At 39.3% G+C, this 20,007-nt stretch overlaps 1 protein-coding gene and 1 long non-coding RNA gene across 9 annotated transcripts in view; one reads left to right on the top strand and one right to left on the bottom strand.

Annotated features, from left to right (window-relative positions):
- Nucleotides 1-95: 95 nt before the first annotated feature.
- The window catches only part of DLAT (dihydrolipoamide S-acetyltransferase), a 38,303-nt gene continuing 18,391 nt past the window's right edge, over nt 96-20,007 (bottom strand). For 5 of the 8 annotated variants that reach the window (XR_012423689.1, XM_005579621.5, XM_045371029.3 and 2 more), the window contains 5 exons: nt 19,535-19,642; nt 14,346-14,461; nt 3,759-3,921; nt 2,664-2,800; nt 96-1,567 (listed from right to left, as the gene is read on the bottom strand). Coding sequence is in view for 6 of the 8 variants with exons in the window: in XM_005579621.5 (XP_005579678.3) it covers nt 1,438-1,567; nt 2,664-2,800; nt 3,759-3,921; nt 14,346-14,461; nt 19,535-19,642 (654 nt within the window). In the remaining 2 variants the exon portion in view is untranslated. The remainder of the gene's footprint in view (nt 1,568-2,663; nt 2,801-3,758; nt 3,922-14,345; nt 14,462-19,534; nt 19,643-20,007) is intronic. The other 3 variants (XR_012423690.1, XM_045371028.3, XM_045371030.3) reach the window with 1 other exon arrangement.
- LOC135967227 (uncharacterized) lies at nt 13,033-14,202 on the top strand. Its single transcript, XR_010581222.2, has 2 exons — nt 13,033-13,163; nt 13,985-14,202. It is a non-coding gene; the product is annotated as an uncharacterized lncRNA (long non-coding RNA).

Raw genomic sequence — 20,007 nt, 5'->3', positions numbered from 1 at the left:
AATATTTAGAAACAGATTCAACACTGAAACACTTAAAGCAAATTTCAGGGGCTAACTCCACATATTACATATACAAGAAGCACTGGTCAGATTCATTTTAAGTAGTCATAAATAATTTCAAACATTTATTAAAACACATAAATATTAATAGAAAGTCTAGAATTGTGATAATGTTCCCAATTCATTTTTATAATCCAGAATATCGCCTCCCTCCTTCCCTCCAAAAGGCAGGCAAAATCTAACAAAATGGATAAAAGTACTTAGGCTAATAAGGTAGCAACCTAGTTAATTTTTTCTCTCCAACAGTATTTTAGGGCTTTCTTATTTTACATGGGACGATGCTGGAGTAGAGGGACACAGAACACTCTTTTACACACATTTAACTTTTTTACTTTATCCAAGTAGAAACTACCATTTTGTTTTTGGCATTTTTAAGCACTCCAAAATGTTTACTAATGTACCCCTCCTCTTCTTTTCAGACAGGATTTGGGATAAATGAACTTTGGCACATATCTAACTCTAGTAACCATATTTTACATATGTACACTTATTCCATATCTATTCCTCAGTTATTTGATAGTATTTTCCACAGTGAAGTAATAAATTCTGTTCATTAGGTTCATTTACAATGAACTACCAGTTAATCTTGGAAAATTTTAGTTTCACAACTTCTGTTAAATTCTATTAAGAATGTTTCTCTTTTGGAGGTAACTGTTGAATTCTGTACTCAAAATTACACATTTGTTTAAATAAATATCCACACAAATTCTCATTTATATCAAGTAGCTGGTTTATATTTAGATTATCTCAAGAGGAGGGGAAACAACCATGTATAGGGATTCATAGAAAAATAAACAATCAGCCGAAAAGGTCTAAGAAAATGTTGACTTTGAAAATTTCACTTATTTTCCTTGAAGTTTTCTACCCTTCCCATCGATGGTAAACCAAGATCATGTAATGGAAAATTTCAAACCAGGGTTAAATTCTAAAGTAAAGCTTCAATTCAAGCCCTTCCCCCACGAGAATTAATTTTCCTGATTTCTCCTTCTCTCACATCTAAGGAGAACATTTTAGGTGATTAAATTTCAGAATTTCAAGGTTCCATCCGGGTTACCTTTATGTCCCTTTCTTTAGGTTCTACCTATTCTACATTTCCTAGTGGAAGTACTTATCACCAGAGGGCTAGGCAAGGCCACATGTCCCTTAATTAGGAGTACAGAGCTAAAAATCTGGTGTCGGATTATTAAATGTGAACAATATTTGGGTGTAATCGGCATTTTAAAAATTCAGTAATGCCCATTATAAATAGCTTATCTGGACAGACTCAATAATAAAAATAACTGGTTAAAATAAAAAGAACCACCTGTTTAATAACATAAATATCTTGATAAGAATGAATCACTGTGACCTGGGAGAGTTTAGAAATTCTTGAGTTAGTTACAACAACATGGTGACAGGTTTTTCAAGGTACTTTCTAAACTCAGCAAGCCACTGGGCTCCAACTGCTCCATCCACCACCCGGTGATCACAACTGAGTGTAACAGACATCATGCTAGCCACATCAAACCTAGAAAAAGAAAAACATTTTAGATATTCTGAAATAAAAGACTGCATTTCAGCCAATAACCACCCAAATGCTCACTCCTACCCTATAATCCCAACCAGGTAATATTTCCTATCTACTCTTCCAGTCTCCTATACCTTTAGCTCAAATGAACAGCTTGAAGAAACAGACCAGATACCTGGAGTAGGAGTGGGCAATGGGCCAAATCCTGCCCTCTGCCTATTTTTATTGATTAAAGGTTTACTGCAATTCATTTATGTCTTGTTTATGCCTCCTTTCATATTACAATGGCAGAGTATTTGCAACAGTGGCCATATGTCCCAGAAAGCCTAAAATACTTACTATATGACTAAAAAAAAAAAAAAAATGTGCTGACTCCTCACCTAGAATAAGGCTTTCCATCTCAAATAGAACTAACTGCATTTAGTAAAGAAAAGTTGCTGCCTTGAAGAATTTTATCATATATATAATTTTATTTGAAGATGCAATATACCGTGCCAATAACTATATATAAAACTGAGACTCTGGCCAGGCACAGTGGCTCATTCCTGTAATCCCAGCACTTTGGAAGGCTGAGGTCAGCAGATCACTTGAGGTCAGAAGATCAAGACCAGCCTGGCGAACATGGTGAAACAACATATCTACTAAAAATACAAAAATTAGCTGAGTGTGGTAGTACACACCTGTAATCCCAGCTACACAGGGGCTGAGGCAGGAGAACTGTTTGAACCCGGGAGGCGGAGATTGCAGTGAGCTGAGATGGCACCACTGCACTTCCGCCTGGGTGACAGAGTGAGAAAGTAAACAATTCCACAAATGTCCATAAGCATAACTTGGAATTTGCTGCACACTGGGTACTACACTGGATCCATGTGAATGAAGCGCTGTTTAGGTACCGTATTATTATAAGTCGAGATTAAAGTATACAGAAGAATGTGTGTAGGTTATATGCAAATACTATATCATATATCGGGACTTGAGCATTGTGGATTACAATATTCAAAGGGGTTCCTGGAGCCAATCCCCTGAGGATACCACAGGACAAGTGTATATAGTAATAAAAATTAGCTTATGACTTCCCCTCTATTTCGGCACTTACCCTTTCTCATTATCTGCTGGAACCAGTTTATCCTCTGAAGCACCAATTGCCAAAATACATGCTTGAGGTGGGTTAATAATAGCAGAGAAATTCTTAATTCCAAACATTCCTAAATTGGAGATCGTAAAAGTGCCACCCTAGAGGAAATAATATTAAAAATAATATTGTTTGTCAACATAAATCAGAAAACTTGACAAATGTTCTGTGAAAAGACCTTAAGCTAAAAAGGTGCAAGGTCTTAAGAAAGGCCTGAATGGAATACATATTACTGAAGATATACAACCATTACAATATGAACAAAAATGTCAGCTGGAAAATGTCTTATTTTCAGATAGTATCTTCTTTTGGATATGTGATTCAATTTTTCTTTATTTTCAGAGCCGTGTGTAAATAAGAATTACATGGCAAGGCTAGGTGCGGTGGCTCATGAGGTCAAGAGATCGAGACCATCCTGGCCAACATGGTGAAATGCCGTCTCTACTAAAAATACAAAAAATTAGCCAGGCGTGGTGGCGGGCCTGTAGTCCCAGCTACTCAGGAGGCTGAGGCAGGAGAATCACCTTAACCTGGGAGATGGAGGTTGCAGTGAGCTGAGATTGTGCCACTGTACTCCAACCTGGCGACAGAGTGAGACTCCGCCTCAAAAAAAAAAAAAAAAAAAAAAAGATTACGTGGCAGGCCAGACACAGTGGCTCACACGTGTAATCCCAGCACTTTGAGAGGGTGAGGCAGGCGATCATTTGAGGTCAGGCGTTTGAGACCAGCCTGGCCAACATAGTGAAACCCCGTCTCTACTAAAAATACAAAAAAAATAAAAATAAAAAAATTAGCCAGGCGTGGTGGCATGTGCCTATAATACCAGCTACTCAGGAAGCAGAGGCAGGAGAATTGCTTGAACCTGGGAGGCAGAGGTTGCAGTGAGCCAATATTGCGCCATTGCACTCCAGCCTGAGTGACAAGAGTGAGACTCTGTTTCAAAAAAAAAAAAAAAAAAAAAAAGAATTATATGGCAGAATCAAAAGGTGAAAAATGCAATACATGCATTATGCAAACCTTAAAAATAACATAATTAGAAAGCAATAATCAACACCTTACCTGGAATTCGTGTGGCTGTAGTTTACCCTCTCTTGCTTTGGCTGCTAAAGAAACAACATCATTGGCAATGGTTTCCAGTCCTTTTATATGTGCATTAAACACAATAGGTGTGATGAGTCCTGCAGGAGTACTGACTGCAACACTGACATCAACAACATGATTTCTGTTTAAAAAGAAAAATAAATGTAATCAAAAACTGTTTATTAAGAGCCTATGTGCCAGGTTAAGCAAGAATACTTATATTTACTTCAAAAATTTTTTGAACCAATGTGTGTGTTATTGTTCAGCCAAAGATGATGTCTATCCTAATTTTTAAATTTTGCTATGCCCTCTCCTTGACTTGTAGTTATTAAAAATGAAAGAGAGAGCTGGGAACGGTGGCTCACGCCTGTAATCCCAGCACTTTGGGAGGCTGAGGTGGGCGGATCACTTGAAGTCAAGAATTTGAGACCAGCCTGGTCAGCATGGCGAAACTCTGTCTCTACTAAAAATACAAAAGGTATTGGTGGTGCACACCTGTAGTCCCAGCTACTCAGGAGGATGAGGCAGGAGAACCGCTTGAACCTGGGAGGTGGAGGTTGCAGTGAGCTGAGATTGTGCCACTGCACTCCAGCCTGGGCAACAGAGCGAGACTCCATCCCCCAATACTGCCCCTGCCCCCGACCCCACCACCCACCAAGAAAAAATAAAAGAGAAATGTGTCAGCAGCAGTAGCTTGGTTTCACACATATCATCTAACATCCCCTGCCATCTGCCTTGACCCACACATGAATGCCACCAATCAAAACTCCTTGGATTTTGAGTGGAAGTACATTGGCTGGAGTTGAGTCTCTACAGGTAGTTTGAGCAGATGAAAGTAAGAGTGGAGGGAAAGAACTGCATTGTAGCATGAAAAAGGAGTGCTCAGGATACATGGGTGGTGGTACCTCAGAAGTACGTAAAAGTAAGGGTTCCCAATCTTTTTTTTTTTTTTTTTTTAACACAAAATCAGATCTTGTATTGTCATCAAGTACGGAGTTCCAATCTTTTCTACAGCAGGTGCCCCTATGCATCTGGATCTTATCTCAGAATACCTTTTTAACACTGAAAATACTCAAATTATTTTAAAAAAGAGAGAAACTATACTGAAATTCAGTTATCAAACTGTTCAAAAAACAAAATTATGACAAATGTGCTTCTGTATTCACTCAATAATAAGATCTTGTTGCAGGTCTAATAATGGCAATCACTTTGAAGCAGGCATGAACAAAATAACATTTTGAGACATATACAACTACAATGAGATATGAAAATAACTGATTTTTACTGGTCACCAGACACAAGTACTGTTAACATTTGATCTGTTCTCTACATTTATAAAAGGAGGAAATGCTAAATGTTAGTAGAGGTTAGTTTAAAAAAAAAAAAAAAAAGGTGATTCCCCCCCAGCCCCGCCCCAACTGAAGTTCACAAGCTGATGGATTTTATCCATGGTCTCCTTGGGGTCTGCGTAAGGGCCCCTGCTACTGTTCTTTAATCGAGAAAAAGTTAAGGCTTCACACAAAGGCACAGCTCTGCCTCCAAAGAACTCCAGCTCCCTCTAGGCACAAGCTCCAAAAAGATCAATGGGTACCAAATCCCCCAATTTGCCTAAGTTGGCTGGAGAAGGATTTTGTCACTTGCAAAAAAACACAGGGACCTGCTCTAATAAAAATACAGTGTATGACTCATTAATTACCACAGGACTCTAGCCAAGGTATCACACAGCAAATACTGCTTTCTTGATTAAATTATTACAATATTGCTTGTTCCGTCATCCTCCCTTTGAGACAGTAAGGATAGTGTTCCCTATATTGTTTACCACTGAATCCAGTAAAGAGTACATGTTAAAAAAATGCTGAATGAGTATATGAACAAGTAAATGAATGGTGTTTGGTTAGAATTAACAGACAATCTCAATCCCTTCATCTAAGTATAGAAATATCTTGATATTGCAGGTTCAGTTCCAGAACACCAAAATAATACTGCAATAAAGCGAGTCACATGAATTTTCTGATTTCCTAGTACATATGAAAGTTATGCTTAACACTACACTGTTGTCTACTAGGAGTGCAATAGCATTATGACTAACAAAAAAACCAATGTATATACCTTAATTTAAAACTACGTTATTGCTAAAATATGCTAAAAAGCACCTGAACTTTTAGCTAATTGTAATTTTTTTGCTGGTAGAAGATCCTGCCTTGATGTTGATGGCTGCCGACTGATGAGGATTATGGTTGCTGAAGACTGAGTGGCTGTAGCAGTCTCTTAAGATAACAATGAAGTTTGTCCCACTGATTGACTCTTCTTTTCACAGAAGATTTCTCTGTAGCATGCAGTGCTGTTTGACAGCATTTTAACCATGGAATTTCTTTCAAAACTAGAGTCAGTGCTCTCAAATCCTGCAGTTGCTTTTTCAACTAAATTCATAGGATACTCTAAATCCTCTGTTGTAATTTCAACAATGTTCACAGCTTCTTTACCAGGAGTAGATTCTAGTTCAAGAAACCACTTTCTTTTACTCTCCATAAGTAGCAGCTACTCATCCATTCAAGTTTTATCATGAGATTGCAGCAATTCATTCCCATCTTCAGGCTCCACTTCTAATTCTAGTTATCTTGCTATTTCTACCAATATCTGCAGTTAATTCCTTTACTAAAAAGTCTTTGAACATCTCAAAGTTACCGACGAGGGCTGGAATCAGCTTCTTCCAAACTGCTGTTAATGATGGATCACTTTCTGAAGGTTTTCAATTTACTTTGCTCAGATCCATCAGAGGAATCACTATGTATGGCAACTATAGCCCTAAAATAAATTTCTTTTTTTTTTTTTTTTCCTGAGACAGAGTCTTGCTCAGTCGCCCAGGCTGGAGTGCGGTGGTGCGATCTCGGCTCACTGCAAGCTCCGCCTCCCGGGTTCACGCCATTCTCCTGCCTCAGCCTCCCAAGTAGCTGGGACTACAGGCACCTGCCCCTACACCCAGCTAATTTTTTTGTATTTTTAGTAGAGAAAGGGTTTCACCGTGTTAGCCAGGATGGTCTCAATCTCCTGACCTCGTGATCCACCTGTCTCGGCCTCCCAAAGTGCTGGGATTACAGGTGTGAGCCACCGCACCCGGCCAAATAAATTTCTTAAACAATAAGACTCAAAAGTCAAAATTACTCTTTGATCCATGGGCTACAGCATGGATGCTGTGTTAGCAGGCATGAAAATAACCTCAATCTAGGCTGGGCGTGGTGGCTCACACAATCCCACAACTTTGGGAGGCTGAGGCAGGCAGATCACCTGAGGTCAGGAGTTCGAGACCAGCCTGGCCAACATAGTGAGATCCAGTCTCTACTAAAAATACAGCTGGGCCTGGTGGCAGGCACCTGTAATTCCAGCTACTCGGGAGGCTGACGCAGGAGAACTGCTTGAACCCGGGAGGCCGAGGTTGCAGTGAGCAGAGATCGTGCCACTGCAGTCCAGCCTGGATGACAGAGTGAGACTGCATCTCAAAAAAAAAAAAAAAGAAAAGAGAACTTCAATCTTGTACATGTCCATCAGAGCTCTTGGATGGGCAAGTGCATTGTCTACAAGCATAAATTTTGAAAGGCATCCTTTTTTCTGAGCAGTAGGCCTCAACAGTGGGCTTAAAATATTCAGCAGACCATGCTGTAAACTGTCATCAGGCTTTGTTGTTCCATATATAGCACAGGCAGAGCAGATTTAGAATAATTCTTAAGGGCCCTAGGATTTTCAGAATGGTAAATGAGCACTGGCCTCAACTTGAAGTCACCAGCTGTATTACCTGCTAACAGAATCAACCTGTCCTTTGAAGCTCTAGAGCAAGGTATGGACTTTTCCTCTCTAGCTATGAAAGTCCTGGATGGCATTTTCTTCCAATATAAAGCTGTTTCATCAATTATCTTAGCTATATCTTCTGAATAATTTGTACTTCACCCTGTACTTTTATGTTATTATGGCCTCCTTTCCTTCAACCTCATGAACCAACCTCTGCTAGCCTCAAACTTCTGTTATGCAGCTTCCTCACCTCTATTGGCCTTCAAAGAATTGAAGAGAGTTAGGGCCTTGCTCTGAATGCTTTGGCCTAAGGCAATGCTGTACCTGGTTTAATCTTTTATCTAGACCACTCAAAACTTTCTCCATATCAGCAACAAGGCTGTTTCACTTTCTTGTTATTCATGTGTTCACCAGGATAGTACTTTTCATTTCCTTCAAGAACTTTTTCTTTGTATTCACAAGTTGGCTGTTTGGCACAAGAAGCCTAGCTTTCAACCTATCTTGGCTTTTGACATGCCTTACTCATTGAGCTGAATCATTTCTAGCTTTTAAAGTAAGAGACATGAAAGTCTTCCTTTCACTCAAACACTCAGAGGCCACTGTAGAGTTACTAATTGGCCTGATTTCAGTTTTATTGTGTCTCAGGGAATAGGGAGGCCCAAGGAGAGGGAGAGAGACAGAGGAACAGCCGGTTGATAATTCTATCAACCAGTCAGAACACATGCAAAATTTATCAATGAAGTTTGCCATCTTATATAGGCATGGTTCATGGGGCATCGAAACAATTACAATGGTAACATCAAAGATCCTTGATCACAGGTCACCCTAACAGATAGAATAATAAAGTTTAAAATACTCTAGGAATTGCCAAAATGTGACACAGAGACAGGAAGTGAGCACATGCTGTTGGAAACATGGTGCCATCAACTTGCTTGACAGAGGATTGCCACAAGCCTTCAATTTATAAAAAAGCTCAATAAATCAAAGTGCAATAAAGCGAGATCTCACAAGTAGATGGCTCTCACTTCACACCCACACAGTAACAAGTATTGATGAAGACATAAAGAAACTGGAACATTTATCCACTATTGGTGGGAAGGTAAAACGATGTAACTGCTTTGAAAAATAATGTACAAGTTTCTCTAAAAATTAAACATACTTTTACCCTATGACTCAGATATTCCATTCCTAGGAATCTACTGAAGAAAAATAAAAACACATGTCCACACAAATAATTGTATGTAAATATTCATAGTAGCATCATTCATAATAGCAAAAAACTGGAAAACAAATGTTAATCAACTGGTGAATGATAAAGAGGTACACTGAATATGATTAAACACTATTCAGCAAGAAAAAAGAATAAACTACAGATACATGCTACAACACAGATGAGTCTCAGAAACATTTTGCTAAGTGAAAGAAAGCAAATGCAAAAGACCACATATTTTATTATTCCATTTCTTTTTTTTGAGACGGAGTCTCACTCTGTCACCCAGGCTGGAGTGCAGTGGCAGGATCTCGGCTCACTGTAAGCTCCACCTCCTGGGTTCACGCCATTCTCCTGCCTCAGCCTCAGCCTCCCCAGTAGCTACAGGCGCCTGCCACCACACCTGACTAATTTTTGTGTTTTTAGTAGAGATGGGGTTTCACTGTATTAGCCAGGCTGGTCTTGATCTCCTGACCTCATGATCCACCCACCACGGTCTCTCAAAGTGCTGGGATTACAGGCATGAGCCACTGCGCCCGGCCTATGATTCCATTTCTATAAAAGGTCTAGAAAATACAAATCTATAGATTCAAGCACTAGAACAGATTGCCCAGGGGCTGAAGGTGAAAATAAGAATTTACTATAAATAAGCATGAGTGATCTTCTGGGGGTGATAGAAATTTCTAAAATAAGATTGTGGTAAAGACTGCATAATTCCGTACCTTCAACAAAAATCAAGAAATTGTACACTTAGAGCAGGTACATTTTATGATATGTAAGATGGCAAATTAAAGTGTTAAAAAGTGTCAACATGCGGCCAGGCACAGTGGCTCATGCCAAAATCCCAGCACTTTGGGAGGCTGAGGCAGGCAGATCACGAGGTCAAGAGATTGAGACCATCCTGGCCAACACGGTGAAATCCCATCTCTACTAAAAATACAAGAATTAGCTGGGTATGGTGGCATGTGCCTATAATCCCAGCTACTCAGGAGGCTGAGGCAGGAGAATCGCTCGAACCTGGGAGGCGGAGGTTGCAGTGAGCCGAGATAGCATCCCTGTACTCCAGCCTGGCAACAGAGTAAGACTCCACCTCAGGAAAAAAAAAAAAAAAAAAAAAAAAAAAGTGTCTATATGCTGGCACAGAGGGGAATTAAAGGAATATTTAAAAAAAAAAAAAACCAAACCTGCCTCTATCTAGATTTTAAGTATCCTGTATTTATATTTAAGGAATATAAATTCCTTGAATGTTTGCTGCTGTGACAGTCATCATGGTGGCCATAGCATGGAAAAGGAATGCCTCTAAAAGAAGGAACAGGAAAGCCCAAACAGCATCCTAAAAGGAGATAACTGAAAGGTATGTTCAGTAACAGTGGCTAACTCAGAATGGCACAAGAAGAGGGGTTTAGAGAGGTACAATAGTTAAAAATAGGCCTTGAATGAATTACTGAAGACTGTCAATGCCTTAAGCAAGCTATTTCTGCCAGGCTCCAGAAAACTCTCCGTGAGTCAGTAATATGAATAATGCTGAAAACAGGAAGACTAATTTAAAGTCTGTTTAGTGGGCTGAATGGTGGCCCTCCAAAAGATAAGTCTTTGTCCTAATCCCTGGAATCTATCAATGTGACCTTATTTGGAAAAAGGTCTCTGGAGGTATAATTAGGATCCTGAGATAAGATCATCCTGTATTATCTGAGTGACCCTAAATCCAATGCCAACAGTCCTCTTAAGAGGAGAGAAAATACAGACACAGAGGAGAAAGCCATGTAAAGATGGAAGAAGAGACTGGAGTTATGCAATCACAAACCACTAAATGCCTAGAAACACCAGAACTGGAAAAGGCAAGGAAGGATTCTTCTCTATAGTCTTTGGAGGGAATGCATTGCCCCTGCTGAAACCCTGATTTCAGACTTGTTTCCAGAACTGTGAGAGAATAAATTTGTTTTAATCCATCAATTTTGTGGTCATTAATAATGGTAGCCCTAGAAAACTATACAGTTTATAAAGAATATTATATGCCCAGATGTTCTCCAGGAGAAGAATGACCAAGGAAAAGTTAGAACCAAGAGTTTACCCAATAGGTTTGATCAGATTAAGAAATGGTTTAATGGTTTCTGAAACTCCCCTCCTAGCTTGTGGAGTTTCAGAAAGAATTGACATGTACATAGAAAACTAGCCTTCCCTAAAGCAATTACTAAAATCAATTAGGTTAGCATTCATGGTATAATACATGTCTTAGTCATACAAATTATTTTCATAGGCATACAAATATTAACACTGGACACACACATACTCTAAAAAGATTAACCAGGCCGGGCGCAGTGGCTCAAGCCTGTAATCCCAGCACTTTGGGAGGCCGAGGTGGGCGGATCACAAGGTCAGGAGATCGAGACCATCCTGGCTAACACGGTGAAACCTGGTCTCTACTAAAAATACAAAAAAAAATTAGCCGGGCAAGGTGGCAGGCACCTGTAGTCCCAGCTACTCGGGAGGCTGAGGCAGGAGAATAGCATGAACCCAGGAGGCGAAGCTTGCAGTGAGCTGAGATCGCGCCACTGCACTCCACCCTGGGGAACAGAGCAAGACTCCGTCTCAAAAAAAAAAAAAGGTTAACCAAATATAGATTTATATTTATTTGTTATTTTTTGAAATGCAGTCTCACTCTCACTCAGGCTGGAGTGCAGCGGCGCGATCCTGGCTCACTGCAACCTCCACCTCCCAGGTTCGAGCAATTCTCCTGCCTCATCTTCCCGATTAGCTGGGACTACAGACGTGCACCACCACACCTGGCTAAGGTTTTTTTTGTTTTGTTTTGTTTTTTGTATTTTTAGCAGAGACAGGGTTTCGCCATGTTGGCTAGGCTGATTTCAAACTCCTGACCTCAGGTGATCCACCTGCCTTGGCCTCCCAAAGTGCTGGGATTACAGGTGGGAGCCACCTTGCCCAGCCCCAAATATGGATTATTTGTGCTATAATCAATTTGGGAGGATGATGTTATGTGTATGTATGTAGGAAGGGCATAACAAAGCTACCTTTTTTTTCTCTCTAGTCCCAAGACTGCAGCTAAAGCTAAATATTAATGTTCTTTAACAGGAAGTCAGTCAATAAAATAAATGAAAAACTCATAAAAGGCAACAGAAAAATATTTGGAAATCTGCAGGTAAATAAATACCAGAATAAACAATAGTTTAAAAGTTGTGTTTAAGGGCCAGGCGTGGTAGCTCACGCCTGTGATCCCAGCACTTTGGGAGGCCAAGGTGGCAGATCACAAGGTCAGGAATTCAAGAACAGCCTGGCCAATATGGTGAAACCCCATCTCTACTAAAAATACAAAAAAATTGCCTGGGAGTGGTGGCTCATACCTGTAATCCCAGCTACTCAGGAGGCTGAGGTAGGAGAATTGCTTGAACCCGGCAGGCGGAGGTTGCAGTGAGCCAAGATCGTGCTACTGCACTCTAGCCTAGGTGACAGAGAGAGACTCTGTCTCCCCCCCCCAAAAAAAAAAAAAAACTGTTGTGTTTGCCTCCTGGGAACTGACCTCTTATTAAGGGAACAGTATTCCAACCTAAATTTAGTATTAAATTTTTTTTTTTTTTTGAGGTAGAGTTTTGCTCTTATCACCCAGACTGGACTGCAATGGCACAATCTCAGCTCACTGCAACCTCTGCTTCCTGGGTTCAAGCAATTCTCCTGCCTCAGTTTCCCAAGTAGCTGAGATTACAGGCATGCACCACCACGGGACCCAGCTAATTTTCGTATTTTTACTAGAGACAGGGTTTCATCATGTTGGCCAGACTGGTCTTGAACTCCTGACCTCAAGTGATCCACCCGCCTCGGCCTCTCAAAGTGCTGAGACTATAGGTGTGAGCCCGGCCCTAAAATATGAATAAATATTAGTTAGTGTGGTATAATATATACTTGGGTCTTTGTTCCCATGTTGCCAGTTCCTGTCATAGAGACCCTAAAACTGGAATTTCCTGAGTGATAGGAGTATCTTTTGTTATTTATAACGAGCCCCTTATATAATAAGCTCCATTGTGGATATTTACGGCAGGATCCGTGCGTAACCTCGGGACGGGGCCAGTCACTAGAAGGGTCAAAATGACTAGAGGATTAGAGAGTTGGAACTTTTAGCTCTACCTACTGACCTAAGGGACAGGGGAGGGAGATGTAGGCTGGAGATCCTGGAGATCAAGCTCTACAAAGACTTTTTTTTCCCCTTTCCTTTTTCTCCCCAGCCCCGACTATCAAGACTCTTCAACAAGATTTAATGAGCTTCCAGTTGCTGAACTGTGGAAGTACTGGAAGGGTGGTATGCCCAGAGAGGATACGGAAGCTCTGCACCACCCCACCTCATACCTCGCCCTAGCCATCTCTTCATCTGGTGTTCACCCGTATCCTTTGCAATATCCTTTATAATAAACATAAGTGTTTCCCCAAATTCTGTGAATTGTCCTAGCAAGTTAATCAAACCCAAGAAAGAGGTCACAGGAACCAGTTTGTAGCCAGTCAGTTACAAGTATGAGTGGCCTACACTTTTGACTGGCATCTGAAGTGAGGGCAGTCTTGTAGGACTGAGCCCTCAATCTTTGGGATCTGACACTATCTACAGGTAGACAGCACCAAAATTGAATTTAATTGAATTAGAGGAACTCACTGCAGAATTCACTGCTTGGCTGGTGTGTGGGGAAACCCTCCCCACCCCTGCCTCTACTCATCTGGTCACAGAATTGGTGCTGTGACTGTGTGACAGTAGAGTACAAAGGAAAAAAGTTTGTTTGTTTCCTTTCAGAATAAGAATAACATAAAAGCACCTACACATTAGAAAACGAATAGGCTTAGGAGTCAGAATCTTAGCTCTAATCACAGTCCTAACACTAACTTATTAACTCGGGCAAGTTACTTAACTCACTGAGCCTCAGTTTCTTCATCTAGAGATGGAAGTGAAAGCACTTATATCATAAGGTGGTCATGAGAATTAAATGAGATAAAAGAGACACAATGAGTACCATACTACTCTATACCATCATAATATTAACAAGTACTCGTTTTAATTTTGCCCCTGAAGCTCAGGAGAACTCATGGGTGAATGAAAATCATCTATTTAACCCTACTTTGTGACAGTCATTATCAACTTAATTACACGTATTTGTTCACTAATCTCCCTTTGCTGAATTCATACAAAGAATCTATAGCCTTTACAAGCTAAATCCAGCAGTATCTCAGGCTGGGCACAGTGGCTCACACCTGAAATCCCAGAACTTTGGGAGGCCAAGGCTGTAGAACTGCTTAACCCCAAGAGTTCAAGACCAGCCTGGACAACAGAGCAAGACCCTGTCTCTTTAAAAAATAAATAAAAAACAACAACAACAAAAACAAGGTTGAAAATTGGAGCCAGAAAGGAAAAAAAGTAAAAAGCAGTATCTCATAAATATTTTTGTGTTGTTTTCAAGTTGTTTGACCTATGTAAGCGATCTGCCTCTCTGTATTCCATTTATCCTTATCCCCTCAACTCCTATTCACATATTAAATAAGAAAACTAGTGATGGATATATATCGTCCCCAGTTATACTTACTGTCTTATAACTGTGTCCATCCAAGAAGAATTTGCTTCGGGAACTTTTAAACATGCCAAAGCTGAAGCTTTTATGATGAAGTCATTGACAGAAATTTTGCTTCTCCCTTCTAAAATCTGGAAAGACAAGAACAACTGTAGTTTCCTTTTTTTTTTTTTTAATTTTAAGTTTCAGGGTACATGTGCAGGATATACAAGTTTATTATATAGGTAAACATGTGCCATGGTGGTTTGTTGCACCTGTCAACCCATCACCTAGGTATTAGGCCTCACATGCATTAGCTATTTTTCCTAATGTTCTCCCTCCCCGGACAACTGTAGTTTCTAAATTCTCTCACCAAAGAGTAAAACTGTATAATCTTGAGAAAAGGAGGAGGAGGAGAAAGAGAATGAATATACAAATACCCTGAGGTAGAAAGAAACAAATGAAACCAAATATTGGTTCCTTCATCTTTTTAAATGCAGACTCTTACAGCTGTTTTCTGGTAAGTACTGCTTTAGCATATCCCATAAGTTATGGTATATTATGTCATAATTTTCATTCATCACAACAATAACAAAATTTGGTTCTTTGAAAAGATCAACCAAATGACAACCACAATGATAAATGTTTAGTTAGACTGACCAAGAAGAGGAGAGAAGACCAGAATTCCTAAAATTAGGAGTGAAATAGGGGACATTACTATCTACCTTACAGAAGTAAAAAGAATTATAGGGAATACTATGAACGACCATACAGACATAAGCTACCAAAACTGAACCAAAGAGAAACAAAAACTCCAAACAGACCTATAACTAACAAAGAGATTGAACTGGTAATTTAAAAACTACCCACATAGAAAAGCTTAGACGCAAATGGCTTCATCAGTATTCTACCAAACATTAAACAAGAATTAATATCAATTCCTCACAAATTCTTTTAAAGAAAAATCAAAGAAGAGCAAGAAACACTTCCCCACACATTCTATAAGACCGGTATTAGCCTGATACCAAAACCAAAGATGACATTAGAAGAAAAAACAAAAAAACAAAAAAACTACAATAATCTCTTACGAATATAGATGTAAAAATCTTCAGCAAAACGCTAGCAAATAAAATCCAGCAATATATAAAAAGGATCATTCACCATGATCAAATGTGATTTATCCCAAAAATGCAAATTTCCATTAACATCTGAAAATCAATTAACGTAATAATGTCCTAATAGAATACAGGACAAAAAAACACATAACCATCTCAACAGACACAGAAAAAGCATTTGATAAAATTCGCATTTGATAAAATTCAATACCCCTTTTCATGATCAAAACACTCTTACTAACTAGGAACCGGAAGGATTGCTCAACCTGATCTAGGGAAACCTCACAACTATTTAATGATCAAAGACTTATTCTCCCAAAGATCAAGAACAAGACGAGATGTCCACTTCTGCTACATCTATTCAACATTGGCTAGAGGTGCCAGCCAGAGTAATTAGGCAAGAAAAGAAATAAAAGGCATACAGGTCAAAACGGAAAAAGTACAATTATCTCTATTTGCAGATAACATTATCTTGTTTACAGAAAATCCTAAGAAATACACTAAAAAACTGTAAGAACTTCAGCAAGTTTGCAGGATACAAGGTCAATATAGATCCCATTCCAGCAGGCATACAAAAAGAAAGATCAATATAGAAAAATCAATTGTTATCTCGATTGATTGCTCAGAGTCAGTTATACATATAACTCCTTTTCTACTCTTTCCCCACTTCTCACTAGAATAGCTGACTAGTCTTAAAAAAAAACAATCATACCTTTATATAGTAGCAATGAAAAATCTGAAAATGAAATTTAGAAAACAATTCCACTTAGAGTAATATTAAAAAGAATAAAATACCTAGGAATAAGTTTAACAAATGCAAATTTAGAGTGCAAAACTTACACTCTGAAAAACTATAAAAAAATTGTTAAAAGAGACTGAAGAACACTCAACTAAATACAGGGGCATCTACATGTTCACGGATGAAAAGACAGTATTCTTCGGATGGCAACACTTGCCAAATTGATCAGCAGACACATCCAATCAATCCTTATCAAAATGTTAACTGGCTTCAATGCAGAAATTTACAAGTTAATCCTAAAATTCATTTAGAATTGCAAGGGACTCAGACAAAACAATCTTGAGAAAAAAGAACAAAGACGACTCACATTTCCTGATTTTACAACTTATTACAAAGCTAAAGTAATCAAGACTATGGTACTGGCATAAGGGTATACAGAGATTAATGGAATGGAATTAAGAATCTGGAAATAGGCACAGTGGCTCATGGCTGTAATCCCAAACTTTGGGAGGCCGAGGTGGGTAGATCACTTGAGGTCAGGAGTTCGAGACCAACCTGGCCAACATGGTGAAATCCTGTCTCTACTAAAAGTACAAAAATTAGCCAGGCATGGTGGCTCATGCCTGTAATCCCAACTACTTGGGAGGCTGAGGCACGAGAATTGCTTGAACCTGGAAGGCGGAGGTTGCAGTGAGCCAAGATCACGCCACTGCACCCCAGTCTGGGCAGAGTGAGACTCAGTCTCAAAAATCGGCACAAGACAAAGATGCTCTCCCCCTCACCACTCCTATTCAACACAGTATTGGAAGTTCTGGCCAGGGCAATCAGGCAAGAGAAAGAAATAAAGAGTATTCAAATAGAAAGAGAGGAAGTCAAATTGTCTCTGTAGATGACATGATTGTATAGTTAGAAAACTCCATCATCTCAGCCCAAAATCTCCTTGAGCTAATAAGCAACTTCAGCAGTCTCAGGACACAAAATCAGTGTGCAAAAATCACAAGCACTGCTATACACCAACAGACAAACAGCCAAATCATGAGTGAACTCCCATTCACAATTGCTACAAAGAGAACAGAATACCTGGAATTAATTTTGACAAGGATACCAAGATAATTCGATGGGGAAAGATGGTGCTGGGGTGAAAGAAACCAGAAACCTAGGAATACAACTTACAAGGGATGTGAAGGACCTCTTCAAGAACTACAAACCACTGCTCAAGGAAATGAGAGAACACAAAAACAAATGGAGAAACATTCCATGCTCACAGATAAGAAGAATCAATATCATGAAAATGGCCATACTGCCCAAAGTAATTTATAAATTCATTGCTATCCTCATCAAGCAACCATTGACTTTCTTCACAGAATTAGAAAAAAACTACTTTAAATTTCATATGGAACCAAAAAAGGGTCCATATAACCAAGACAATCCTAAGCAAAAAGAACAAAGCTGGAGGCATCATGCTACCTGACTTCAAACTACAATACAAGGCTACAGTAACAAAAACAGCATGGTACTGGCACCAAAACAGATATATAGACCAATGGAACAGAACAGAAGAACAGAGGCCTCAGACATATCGCCACACATCTACAACCATCTGATTTTTGACAAACCTACAAAAACAAGAAATGGGTAAAGGATTCCCTATTTAATAAACGGTGTTGGGAAAACTGGCTAGCCATATGTAGAAAACTGAAACTGGACCCCTTCCTTACACCTTATACAAAAATTAACTCAAGATGGATTAGACTTAAATGTAAGACCTAAAACCATAAAAACCCTAGAAGAAAACCTAGGCCATACCATTTAGGACATAGACATTGGCAAAGACTTCATGACTAAAACACCAAAAGCAATGGCAACAAAAGCCAAAATTGACAAATGGGTCGAATTAAACTAAAGAGGTTCTGCACAGCAAAATAAACTATCATCAGAGTGAACAGGCAACCTACAGAATGGGAGACAATTTTTGCAATCTATCCATCTGACAAAGGGCTAATATCCAGAATCTACGAGGAACTTAAACAAATTTACAAGAAAAAAACAAACGACCCCATCAAAAAGTGGGCAAAGGATATGAACAGACACTTCTCAAAAAAAGACATTTATGCGGCCAACAAACATGTGAAAAAAAGCTCATCATCACTGGTCATTAGAGAAATGCAAATCAAAACCACAATGAAATACCATCTCACACCAGTCAGAATGGCGATCATTAAAACATCAGGAAACAACAGATGCTGGAGAGAATGTGGAGACACTATTGGTAGGAGTGTAAATTAGTTCAACCATTGTGGAAGGCAGTGTGGCGATTCCTCAAGCATCTAAACCGGAAATACCATTTGACCCAGAAATCCCATTACTGGGTATAGACTCAAAGGATTATAAATTATTCGACTATAAAGACACATGTACACGTATGTTTACTGCAGCACTGTTCACAATAACGAAGACTTGGAACCAACCCAAATGCCCACCAATGATATGCTGGATAAAGAAAATGTGGCACATATACACCATGGAATACTATGCAGCCATTAAAAAAGGATGAGTTCATGTCCTTTACAGGGACATGGATGAAGCTGGAAACCATCATTCTCAGCAAACTAACACAGGAACAGAAAACCAAACACCGCATGTTCTCACTGTAAGTGCGAGTTGAACAATGAGAACACATGGACACAGGGAGAGAAACACCACACACCAGGACCTATATACAGGGGGACGAGGGGTTAGGGGAGGGATAGCATTAGCAGAAATACCTGATGTAGATGACGGGCTGATGGGTGCAGCAAACCACCATGGCACGTGTATACCTATGGAACAAACCTGCACGTTCTGCACATGTACCCCAGAATTTAAAGTATAATAAAACAAAACAAAACAAAAAATAACAAGATCAAAAAAAAAAAATCTGGAAATAAAATTCTCACATATATGATTAATTTTGACAAGGAAACCAAGATAATTCGATGGGGAAAGATGGTGCTGGGATGAAAGAATAAATGTCCACATGCAAAACAATGAAGTTAGATTCCTATCTCACACTACCTACAAAAAATTAACTCAAAATACAGCAAAGACCTATGTAAGAACTAAACTATAAAACTGTTACAAGGAAACATAAGTGTAAATCTTTATGACCTTAGACTAGGTAATAGTTTCTTAGATATAATACCAAAAGCACAGAAGAAAAAAATAAAGTGGACATAACCAATATTTAAAATCTTGTGCTTCAAAGGACAAGATCAAGAAAGTAAACACCAGCTGGCATACTGTAACAAAATATATGGACAAAAATATAAATGTTTGGTGGGGAAAGACAAAATTTTTGTAACTTAGAAAGTTGGAATTTTCAGACCTTTTACCTTATTAAGTTCTTTCCGTACCAACAAAACTTCTCCCATATTTACATCTATAGAAAGGTAATAATGAGGTATGGTTTGCTTTGATTGCATTAATCGCTGTGCAATAACCTGAAACCAAAGAGATTTTAAAAAAATCATCTTGAGTTAAGACCTTAACTAATTCAGGGCTCTGTTTGTCTCTTCACCTTACTCTCTGGTAATACTTACCTCAAGCATTATTATAATTGAAAGACGGAGGACTCCGCCATAATATAACACCTCCTAGGTTTTTTTTTTTTTTTTTTGAGATGGAGTCTCGCTCTGCTGCCTAGGCTGGAGTGCGGTGGTGTGATCTTGGCTCACCACAACCTCCACTTCCCAGGTTCAAGCAATTCTCCTGCCTCAGCCTCCCGAGTAGCTGGGACTACAGGCATGCGCCACCATGCCCAGCTAATTTTTGTATTTTTAGTAGAGACGGGGTTTCACTATGTTGG

The sequence above is a fragment of the Macaca fascicularis genome, chromosome 14 (assembly GCF_037993035.2).
Source record: "Macaca fascicularis isolate 582-1 chromosome 14, T2T-MFA8v1.1".
NCBI classification, from domain to species: Eukaryota; Metazoa; Chordata; class Mammalia; order Primates; family Cercopithecidae; genus Macaca; species Macaca fascicularis.
This window is presented reverse-complemented; position numbering and strand designations above follow the sequence as displayed.